Consider the following 12,034-nt stretch of genomic DNA (forward strand, 5'->3'; position numbering starts at 1 on the left):
AAGATTAATATCATACATTTCCAGTTCACAAACACACACACAGAGTTGGGTTTCAGAGTGCTGTAACGACTCACATTCATGGTTGTGGAGATTTGAAGCACCGCTTGCTACATTTTAACCTCCGTCCCAGTTTCCATACTATAAATGAATGATATACCTTCTGGGGACCTTGTTTCTGTTCCCAGTAGAGTGACAGGTGCACAGAAGTGGACTGAAAAAAAAAACTAGTTTATGTGCCCACAACACGAGTAATGCATTTACACGCACATGCAAACACACACACGCTACCGTGGCTATCATCAAAGCTTGCTGAGGCTCCATTTTAGTCACAGAAACTGCAGACAAGGGTTAGCCTATTTCTCATTTCCAGCTCTTTATTAGACTCCACATTGTGCTGCAGTCAGATGGCTTTGCCTTTTCAGTGCATTCATACGTCTCAGGTCTGTTTGTGCCAGTATGTGTTGCTCTTTATAATCTCCGGTACTTGCATGTTTTTCGGAGAAAGCTTTGGTGGTTTTAGCACCCATCCGCTGAGGCATCTTTCTGTAAACACGTCTGAGCTGCAGCCCGTGAGGCCGCTCTGTTCCCTTAGTGAGAGGAGCCTACGAGTGTTTGCAAATGTGTTTTTGGACAAATTGGCACATGCTGTTTCTTATTTATGTAGTATTATTCCCATATTAATTAATAGAGATGTTTGCTACTTTAATTGGACGGCTAACTCACTAATCATGAATAAAAAGCCACAACAAGACAGTTTGACACAAGAAAATCCAGGTGTTTGTCTGCATTGTCAAATTAATTTGCTCATATTTGAAAACTTTGGAATTCTGAACCAAACGAGACCATCCATCTGTCCAACCTGTCTAACTTTAACTCTCTTCCCTTATAAATGTGATATCTGACGTCCTCCTCTTTACTCTTAATGATGAATTTTGACACAGTATATGTCAATAAATATGTGGTGTGATGCCCATTAAAATAGTTTCCAGGTTTTTCCAGCCTCACTGGCTTCTGATACACACCCAGTCATTAATTGTCTTAAAGGAGGCCTGAAATATGAAGAGTTTCAAGGGTTTCTTCTAACTGTCTTTCAATGGTAGTAGAATTAAAACAAAAATTATCCTTAAATTCAGCTTTACAGCCTGGAAGGCCAGGTTAGTGATTTCCATGTTAGCATGTTCTGTAAGTATGAAAATGGCTGAAATATACAATTCAAAAATGTCTGAGAAGCCAACGTTTTTTCGCACCGTGGTGGCCTTTAGTTCCTGTGTCATACTTTTTATTATTTCAAAGTATAATAACAAAAATAAGAGCTTGTTTGTTTTGATGTAAGTAGCAAAAAGTTGATTGAGTTTTCAAAGTTTTATTGAGCTCAGAGGACAAAACCAAACCAAAGTTGCTGACCTAATCGGAATTCTACTGACTGATTTCGTTTATTCAGCCTCTTTTGTGCTGAGCTGTTATCAAACACAACCCTCCAAAATTCCCCGAGCATCCTGCACACACAAAATGGACAGATTAAAAGCTCGAGGTCATGCTCGGTCTGTGGGCCCTTTTCTCACTTCCTACTTAGACTTAACTTCTTGTTTGTACTTGAAACTTTGTTTATTTTTTAGATGATAAACAAACAACAGATTTGATCTGACTTAGAACATACATATTTGATCTCATTTTAATCAGAGTAATACAAAAAAATTGGTATTTCTGCACACACTAACATATGAACGTTCTCTTGCAAACAACAGCTTTCCACTATGAAGTAACCCAAATGGAAAGACACCATAAATATACCATTAAAAGATCTATAGCATCTCTCTCCCTCTCTCTATTGTGTCTTTGTGAGTCTGTTGTATATGTCTGTGTGTCAGGATAGGGTTTTGACTCCCCTTGTGTGGGGTCTATTTCCCCCGACCACACTCCCTGCCAGTGGCATTGGTGGTTCTCGGTGTCCAGTGCCAGGTGATTGTGTACTGACTCACTTGTGGCTGCCTGCCCAGGGCCCTTGCTGGGGGTGGGGTGCCCTTGGGTGTCCAATCTCTGGTGTGGACCACGGCAGAGCCTGTGGGCTCAACGTCACAGCCCCTTGTGGGCTCTGCACTGTGGCTGTTGCTTGTATTATTAGTACTGTGTGCTGTTCAGTAACATTACTTATTTATTATTTACTGTTTTTTAGGCACATGTTGTGGATTCTCTGGTGTGTCTTTTTTTTTCTTCAGCAGATTCTCAGTGTTTTTTCCTCTCTCCCTCTTCTTCTTCTCTATCTTTCTCTTCCTCCCCTCCTGTAAACTTTCTCCCCATCCTAAAAAAATCAGTAGGTCTGATAGCATTCCTCCCTATTTCTTACACCTCGCTGCAGGTCTTATAGCCCAACCAGTGTCACATATTTGTAATATTTCCACTCAAACTAATACTGTTCCTGATGTTTGGAAAACAGCTTTCACACTACCCTTAGAAAAATGTGGCTATCCCACCTTATTAACTAACTATAAACTCAGAGCTTGGAAAAAGGCATTTTCCTACAATGCTCCTTATACTTGGAACGAATTACAACAGTACTTGAAGTTGTGCAGCTTAAATGAACTGAAGGGTTTTTTAATAAATTGTAAGGATGATAGACAAAACATCATTGCATGGCTGTTCCTGTTTGTAATGTTTTATTTCTACTGTCTTTTATTTTATTTTTAGTTGAATTTTTCCAGTTAGTTGGTTTTATGAAATGTAATGACTATAGTGTGTTTTAACACATTCAGGCTGCTCTTGAAAATGAGACCTTGTGTTTCAATGAGATTTATCTGTCTAAATAAAGGTGATATAAAAAAAATAAAGCAGCTCCTTTGACTTTGACCAACTGCTCTGATTGGGTCCATTTCACTGCTGCGTGTCATCTTTAGCCCACTCTTTGAAAACTGTAATACAGTTTTGCCCACAAGATGTCACCCTGATACAAAGTCTTAGATGACAGGACACTGTAAAGCGTACAGGTACAGAGCTGAGGAAAGTTAAACATATTTAATATAATCTAAGTCCCCTTTTTGATTTAACACAGTGAGACAAGAGTAAGTCGGATCTCACCTCCACACTGACCATCTCTGTTTTAATAAATCTGCAGCACTGTGATGTTCTTGGTTTAATAAAAACCCTAGAAACTAAGCATTTAGTACTTCTGTCTGTAGCAGGTATGAGTAATAGATGCACAGATTTTGAAGGAACACTTGTTTGGTGTGTTTGTGGTGACAAAAGTCTCTAAAACTTTGGTGGAAGAAAAACCCCAAAGTTGTTCTGGGCTTGTATCTGCAAATACACAATAAATAAACAAGCATTTATGACTCTCAGTTGTTCTAAAACTGCTCTGTGATGCTGAGGAGCAACACATCCAACACATCTTAATTTGAATTTTTAATCTGTTTAATTACTGCATTCTGTAAAAAAATGCTGTTTTTATTTTGAATTCAACAATGTTTTTTTTTTTTTTTATGAGTGTTTAACACTAGGAAGGCCCAGAGCCCAGCCATTTGGCTTTTCTACCTTTAAAACCCGGAGAGCAGCCAAATGGCTGGTAGGCTTTTAGCTAAGCTTTAGCTTCAGGCAAGTGGAAGCTAAATTGGCTAGTCATTCATATGTAAATTGGGTTGTTACCTGGGAATTCTGGAGGGAGGGGAGTGGGGGTGTGTGGATGAGGGGGTGGGGGAGCTGCTAAAAGCGGTGAGCTTCCTTTTGTTTCATCTTGATGCATTCTCAATCATCCAGGGAAACAAATCTCCAAAAGTCACCAACTTGGAGTGTTTCAGTTTGCCATCTTAGGGAGAAATCAACACACATGGGTGTATGTCCTTTGTTGCTGAGATTTATTGATAAAAACAGTACAAAAAATCAACCATTTGTACACATTTTTACAAATAATTATAAAAAGTGAGTGAGTACATTTCAACATTTTCAGCAATCACTCACAATCCTGGCACTGCCATGGTATCTGTAGTCTGCATTTACCACATGTGTATCTGTTGCAGTGAACACATCGCACAGTGGCATGATTGTTCTTGCAATTGTGTTTGACCTGACACATGGCTCTTTTTCCAGGGCTCGGTGTGGAGGGTTGTGTCAAAGGCAACTGTTCTTTTCTTGCCTTCTTCGCAGCTACATGAGAGTGAGCTAACTCCCTTGCAAGCTCCACCAGGAAGTCCACCCGTCTTTCCTTCGTCCCGGAGCATGCTTGATACAGCACATGTGCATTCAGTGCTGCCATGTCAATCATGTTATAAAACACGGCAACTGGCCAGCGCCGTGTTCCTCTGCGGACAGTGTACTCCCGAACCATCTGGTCCATCACATCCACGCCACACTTTGTTTTGTTGTAAAGGGTGACAGTGTTTGGCTTCCTTTTGGTAGTGTTATCAGTCTGAACCACGCCGTGCATGCTGCTAAGAATATAGACTGTCTTCTTCCGTTTGGCCGCATACGCCGTCAGCGTGGCAGCAGAGGTTGAAGGAATGGAGAGTTTAAATGTTAGTTGTAAACAGCTATATCATATAATAACTGCAGCTGTAGCTGTGATCAGACATCCCCCTGCAGGCCCTGAAGCTGAGCTCTGAGGTCCTCACAAACCTGCTGGAGCCAGCTTCCATCCTGGGGAGCACGTTTTTGTGTTTCAGCGCGGGGCGAGGCACAAAACCCAGATGGTCCAGATGGACCAGATGGTTCGGGAGTACACTGTCCGCAGAGGAACACGGCGCTGGCCAGTTGCCGTGTTTTATAACATGATTGACATGGCAGCACTGAATGCACATGTGCTGTATCAAGCATGCTCCGGGACGAAGGAAAGACGGGTGGACTTCCTGGTGGAGCTTGCAAGGGAGTTAGCTCACTCTCATGTAGCTGCGAAGAAGGCAAGAAAAGAACAGTTGCCTTTGACACAACCCTCCACACCGAGCCCTGGAAAAAGAGCCATGTGTCAGGTCAAACACAATTGCAAGAACAATCATGCCACTGTGCGATGTGTTCACTGCAACAGATACACATGTGGTAAATGCAGACTACAGATACCATGGCAGTGCCAGGATTGTGAGTGATTGCTGAAAATGTTGAAATGTACTCACTCACTTTTTATAATTATTTGTAAAAATGTGTACAAATGGTTGATTTTTTGTACTGTTTTTATCAATAAATCTCAGCAACAAAGGACATACACCCATGTGTGTTGATTTCTCCCTAAGATGGCAAACTGAAACACTCCAAGTTGGTGACTTTTGGAGATTTGTTTCCCTGGATGATTGAGAATGCATCAAGATGAAACAAAAGGAAGCTCACCGCTTTTAGCAGCTCCCCCACCCCCTCATCCACACACCCCCACTCCCCTCCCTCCAGAATTCCCAGGTAACAACCCAATTTACATATGAATGACTAGCCAATTTAGCTTCCACTTGCCTGAAGCTAAAGCTTAGCTAAAAGCCTACCAGCCATTTGGCTGGTGGCGGGTTTTAAAGGTAGAAAGGTAGAAGCCTGGGACTGCCAGTGTTAATGTTTATCTGTAAACTCACTTTCCATTTGTACTATTGATTGATGGATTATTTATTAATTTAGAAAGACTCATGAACTGCTTTATTTTGACTTATATAAGTACCAGTCCTCCAACGTCTGTGGCTTTAAATTACACATCACGTCAGTGTTTATGATTTTAAGGCTGATGTATTGTTTTGGAGTTTTCCATTAAAGTTAAAAATAATAATAAAAGCTATTTTATTGTTGCTCCTCAGGATGCGGTGGTGGTGAAGCTCTGTCAGTACAGATGTTTAAAAATGTGGTGTTTAAGAATAGTGTGACCTCTAAAGAGGCGTTTTCTCATTATTTCTATTTTTGTGCGAGTGAATGTGAGCACGAATGGTTGTCTGTCCCTGTGTGTTGGCCCTGCGACAGACTGGCGACCTGTCCAGGGTGTACCCCGCCTCTCGCCCTATGACAGCTGGGATAGGCTCCAGCGCCCCTGCGACCCTGAAAAGGATAAGCGGAAGCGAATGGATGGATGGATGGATTTCTCCTTTGTTCAAACAATGCAAGACACAAGACATGAATGGATTTAGTGTCATAAAATTGACAAAGAATTTTTTTTGTAAATCTGATCAAAGTGCAGATTTGAGCTTTAATTTGAGGGTTATTTTTTGTTGTTGTTGTTGTTGTTTTTTTATGCAAAACATTCACATGAACTCTTCAAGAATTAGATTCGTCTTTATGCACATTTAAGATGCAGAATTGTTTGTAATACTTGGATGAAGACAGTGATTGCTTGCAGTCTTGAATCGATCAATGTCACCAAATGCTGTAGTAAAGCAGCTCCCTCCTGTTCATTGTAGACAATGATATGCTTGCCTCCTTCAAAGTCTTCTGGATGTGGTTACATGTTATATTATTGTTTTTCTTGACCATGTCATCATACTCTTTGGTTGTCTTCTGCCTTTGGTGTTGCTGAGGAGGCCAGTGCCTTCATCTTATTTAAGAATATGCCAGATTCTTGAATTGGCTACTCTTAAAGTTTATGCTTTATTCTGGGTCTTTGGTCTGATGATGTTTTTCCTGCACTGGCCCTGATATCTCTTTGGATCTTATACTAGTTATCTGTCATAAGAATACTTCAATAATATTGAAGTCCGGGCTCTGAGAAGGCCAATCCATGACTGATAGTTTCATTGTGTTTTTCTATCCGTTTACTGCTCTCGCAATATGTTTGATAGTCTGCTTATCTGTCGATCCTGCTTACCAGTTACAGTTGCACTTTTCATTTCATGTGTCTGAGGAGGAGAATAGCGATGCAGTCTACAGCCTGGATGTGAACATAACTTTTACTCGTTTGCACAAAAGGACGAGAGCACTTGTGGTAAATGGTACACTACATCCACGAGCAAAACAGCTGCATCATTCAGCTAACATCACTTTGGCTCTTTGCAAGCATCTGCACAGACACCATGCTAACGCTAAGCTAGCCAGGAACCCAGAGTGATGCTGACACTGAATGTTTGCTGACCCCAGCCCAGCCAGACCCTGAACTTCAGCAGGTATGCGACTGATGAGCTCAGTGTTTGATCTTGACCTTCAGTGCTTGGTCTAAAGAAATCAAGAAACCACATCAAGTAATATATCACATGAAGAGGCATCGGAAATTTGTTTTGTCACAGCAGAAATTGGACAGTGCAAAGTTATATAGCAAAAATTAGAGAACACTGGAATACAATAAGAATAAGATACTGTACACAACTGTACAGAATAGAATAGAATAAAATAATATATACAATAGGATAAAAATAGAATACAAATGCTATACAACTGACTAAAAATACAACTTTGTCAGAGAACGAGTATTGCACTTACCGTAGTCTTATTGCACATGTGTGGATGTGTGTGTTTGATCAGTTGGAGTCTTTGTTGTGGAGTCTGACAGCAGTGGGGAGGAAAGACCTGTGAAATCTCTCCGTCCCACACCGTGGGTGCCGCAGCCACTGAAGGAGCTGCTCAGTGCTGTCACAGTCTCCTGCATGGGGTGGGAGATGTTGTCCAACAGGGATGACAGCTTAGCCTCCATTCTCCTGTCATTCACCACCTCCACTGGGGCCGGAAGGCATCCTAGAACAGAGCTGGCCCTGCGGATCAGCCTGTTCAGTTGCTTCCTGTCCCCGGCAGAGTGGTTGCCATCCCAGCAGACGACACTATAAAAGATGGCTGAGGCCACCTCAGAGTCACGGAAGGTCTTCAGGAGTGGGCCCTTCACCCCAAACGACCTGAGTCTCCGCAGCAGGTACAGCCTGCTCTGCCCTTTCCTGTAGAGGGCGTCTGAATTATGAGTCCAGTCCAGTTTATTGTTCAGATGAACACCAAGGTACCTGTAGCTGTCCACAGCCTCGACGTCCATACCTTGGATGTTCAGTGGTTGCAGAGGAGGATGTTTGTGCCTGTGGAAGTCTACCACCAGCTCCTTGGTTTTATTAGTGTTGATCTGGAGGTAGTTCTGCTGGCACCAGTCCACAAAGCCTTGTGTTAGTTCTCTGTACTTCCTGTCGTCACCATCAGTGATGAGGCCGACTATTGCAGAGTCGTCAGAGAACTGCATGTTATTTAGATTGTAAATTAAATTAAAGGTAGACCCTACAATCATACATACAGAGAAAAACCCAACAATCATATGATACTGTAACTTCTTTCATTTTTTCTTGAGATGCTCCTTTAATTTATTAATTATTCTTTGTTTAAGCTATTCTGTTGCTCTGGTTGAGTTTAATGTTTTCACTGCAGCAATCTCATTTTTTCTTAGAGATTAGTAGCTGTTGATCAAATTTTTGTAAACGAGTTCCTCTTTAAAAGTAAAAAAATGTGATTTTCAGAATGTACTTCTTTGCATTCATGAACTAAAGATATTTTTGTATATTGTTTGGCTTTAACTGGTTCGGCCCACTTGAACTTGACTGAGTGTCATGTGGCCTATGAACTAAAATGCATCTGACACACCTTCTCTGAAAGCTCCCATGGTCAGGTGCAGCCTGAATAGGGAGGCATTAGGACCCAGAGTGCTCTGTGCTATTAACTAATGCCACTGCTGCCTTCAGTTTCTCTCCTGTCGGATAGACAGAGTAGCTGCCTGCCGGTTCTCTGCTCTTCCCTGTTTTTTCCCCTCTTTTTTTCTTTTACTCTGGATATGGAGTTCAGAGGTCCACCGACTACCAGCATCCAGCAGCAGATGAAGAACCTCCACAGATCACCTGGAGCTCCAGCTGAGTGTGCTTACCTGCAGCAGCTTTGGGAGTAGTTTCCTCCTGAGTTTCCTCCACACCAAAGTGCTGCCTATATTTTGCTGTTTATCTTCTTCTGTTGATTTTTTTCCTGTTGTTATTTCAGCCTGCTGTTCAGCAGTTGCCTCAGGCTCTGAAGTCTCCCTCCTCCCCCTTTCCTCTGTCACTCGCTCAGCTGTCAGTCCGTCCGTCCCTGTCAGGATATCCCCTTCCCTCTTTCTAGGGTTTCATAATACACTAGGACCTGAGCCAGGTCTGAGCTGTCATTCAGAGGCTGGGGTGGATTTCATTCTTCTGTTTGTCAGAAAACTGAAAGCTGACAAGTAATAAATGTTAACCAACACAGAGGAGTTGTGGAGATAATGGAAGGCCACAAGCTACACAGAACCTAACTTTGGATGAGCAGACAGACCCACATTTGATCCTTTTTGAGACTCTGGCAGTGACTGTTCTTTTGAGTTTTGTGCATATGTGTGTTTTTTGGATCTATTGGATTGCCAGTCATGGGGAATGCAGCAGGAAGCCTTGAGGTTTCTCAGGGAAAGGATGGCAAGCCATCGGGCCCGGGGTCCACAGGGCCCCAGAGACAAACAGCCGGAGCGAAACTCCCGATGCCACCTGAAGAAGAGCTGGAGGAACGCTTCAACGCTGTGCTGGTGAGTCACGAATGCATGACTTCGTGCTGCAAGTGGAAAAAGCAAGAGTGCCACAATAGAAAGAAACAAAGAATGTGGAATATGTTGAAAATGTGCACGTCCTCGGGACAAGCTTATCGTTGTGCCAGGTACACAAAGCTGCTGTGAAAAGATACATAAGAGCTCCTTTATGCTCAGGCTTACCGCAGCTTTAGGCTCACTGCTCCCTGTTAGAGAAAGAATGATACGAGGAAGTCAGGTCTGTTTACAGCTTAGTAAAAGGTGCCTCTATTCTTTACTGCCCTATCTCAGTACTTATACTAGTACTTATAAATCACTCATGTATCAAAGTTTTACCAATGAGAGAAGATTGCGTTGCCAAAAATACGCTTGGATATTAGGAAAGAGACAATGTAGATTAGGTCATATGCTGCATCACCTTTGTTGTTTGATTTTATATTTAGTGAAATGCAGGTGCCTTAAGTTGGTCCTCGTTAGTCTTCTCAAAGTCATTACTTTATTATTCCTGTAGGGGGCGCTTATCAAATCAAGAGAATTAGTAAACAGAAGTAAACTTTAAGCTCTGAAAAAGAAGCTCAAATGAGAGGAGCATAGCTGTAAGGGAAAGAAAATCAGAGAGATAGATAATAATTCAGAAGCTACATCACTGAAATCTAACGACACTGTGATACTGAATGGATGTAGATCATTACAGAGGCCATAAATATATTCTGTCAGTGTGTGTTTTTTAGTCCTTCTTTAGATACTCAGGTGTTTTGGGATATCTTAAATGATTTCCTTGTGATTTATTCGGCATCACAGAACTTGCCGACAACAACGTTTGTTTTTGGTGTTGGGCTCATAAAAGTAACTTCCTTTGAAAACAGGTCATTACTTTCCTCATTACTTTACCTACCAGACAACAGTCTAAGACTAAGCTTGTCACCTGCCCACATATCTGCTTAAATCATTAAATCTAGAATCTAGAAACAGAAAGTAAACTGAAATGAGCAAAACAGATAAATCCACCTGAAACAGCAGCATTATCGCCCCGATTTTTTCCATGCACAACATAGATACAGTCAGCCGAAGCATGAAATACCGACATGCAGACACGTGCCTTTGTTTCTTAACTTTTGATTTGCAAAAAAGATGGTCACACAGTGTCCTCGCCATATACGCTACAGCCTTTCTTTGGACAACACCCATTTTTTTGTTTATCCACACTTAAATTGTGCCTCATTTGTTGCATGGTGAACTTAATGTGCCTTAACTTTTGGAAAACATCCTCCTTGCGTTTTCAGCATTATAAACCCCCGGCTAGTTCAGATAATAAGAAAGCGGTTACAGCATAGGTGTCAAACTCTGGCCCGCGAAGCCATACCAAATTACTATCAGAGCTGGCCTACTGGTATTATACAGCTAATATATATATTGTTTAGTATTAAGCTTTGCTTGTTCCATATTCAGTTTTTCAGCAAAACGTGTTTGAGTCCATAAGAAAAGATTCATTCTTATATCTGGAGGAATAAATATATTTCAATAAATATTAGCGTTAGCCCGCGACTTTGTTCCAGTTTTGAATTTTGGCCCACTGTGTATTTGAGTTTGACACCCCTGGGTTACAGGTTAGGACTGGGAGTCGTCCTTAACATCTGCACAGATGTTGGAACAGTTCTTCTACCCAAGACCAGATGTTGAACACAAAGATGTAAAAGCGATTAAAGCACCTCTGCTGATAACATTACTTTGACATTTGCTCCAGGGGAGGTCACGCTTGTGCCCCGACCTCAGTGCTGCTCATGAGCTTGAGGTGGAGCAAATTCCTGAAGCAAAACTTTAGTAGGAAGGCAGAAACCAGAAGGTGGGTGTCATGGTCCTGGGTCGTGTGACCCAGTGTGTTATGTTTAGCCTATTTTGATGTTTATTGTTTGTTTAGGTTCTCTAAGGTAGCCCAGCCATTTGTATATATTACCCTTGCATTAAGTCTCCCTTGCCCTTCGTGTGTTTATGTCTGTGTGTCTTGTACTGTCAAGTTCATGCTGTCAGCTATGTCATCTCCCCTGTACTAAGTTTCCCTGGGTCATGAGTCCTGTCTGCGTGGTTATGTTTAGTTCTTGTCATGTCTAATTTCCATGTTTCCTGTTTTACTTTGTAAGTCTGTATTCATTGTCAGTGTATTCAGTTGCACCCTCCTGTCCTGTCGTTAGGTTCATGTGTGTCAGCTGTGATCCCATGTGTGGCCACTTCCCCTGATCATCCCTCATGTGTATTTAGTCTCTGTGTTTCATGTAGTCTGCGTCGCGTCGTCTGTGTTATCTCCCCTACCCCTTGTCATAGTTTCCCAGCCTTAACTAGTCCTAGTTTGTACTTTGTTTAGCCATAGTTTTCCCAGTCTATGTTCAGGTTTTCCCTCAGTTGCTTTGCTGCCTTGTTCCTTAAGTTTTCGGCCCTAAATAAAGGCTCGCCTTCTGTTAAGTCCGGTTTTGTGTCCTCACCTCTGTTTGCTCTTGGGTCCTCCACTCACTCCACACGGTCTGCCCCGGCGGCCCGTGACAGTGGGAGCCTGTTGTTGTGATGTTTCTCCAACTTCAGCAGCATACTGTGTTTTCATTGAAAAGCCCGCCTGTT

At 42.1% G+C, this 12,034-nt stretch overlaps 1 protein-coding gene and 1 long non-coding RNA gene across 3 annotated transcripts in view; one reads left to right on the forward strand and one right to left on the reverse strand.

Annotated features, from left to right (window-relative positions):
- Positions 1–5,511: 5,511 nt before the first annotated feature.
- On the reverse strand, positions 5,512–7,497 carry LOC145430356 (uncharacterized). Its single transcript, XR_013910884.1, has 2 exons — positions 7,357–7,497; positions 5,512–7,092 (listed from the first exon to the last, which is right to left on the reverse strand). It is a non-coding gene; the product is annotated as an uncharacterized LOC145430356 (long non-coding RNA).
- Positions 7,498–7,531: 34 nt separating this feature from the next.
- fmnl1b (formin-like 1b) overlaps positions 7,532–12,034 on the forward strand; it is a 38,196-nt gene continuing 33,693 nt past the window's right edge. For both annotated transcript variants that reach the window (XM_026177939.2, XM_026177938.2), the window contains exon 1: positions 7,532–9,424. In XM_026177939.2, the coding sequence (XP_026033724.2) occupies positions 9,272–9,424 (153 nt within the window). In that variant the 5' untranslated portion in view covers positions 7,532–9,271. The remainder of the gene's footprint in view (positions 9,425–12,034) is intronic.

The sequence above is a fragment of the Astatotilapia calliptera genome, chromosome 8 (genome assembly GCF_964374335.1).
Source record: "Astatotilapia calliptera chromosome 8, fAstCal68.1, whole genome shotgun sequence".
Lineage (NCBI taxonomy): Eukaryota > Metazoa > Chordata > Actinopteri > Cichliformes > Cichlidae > Astatotilapia > Astatotilapia calliptera.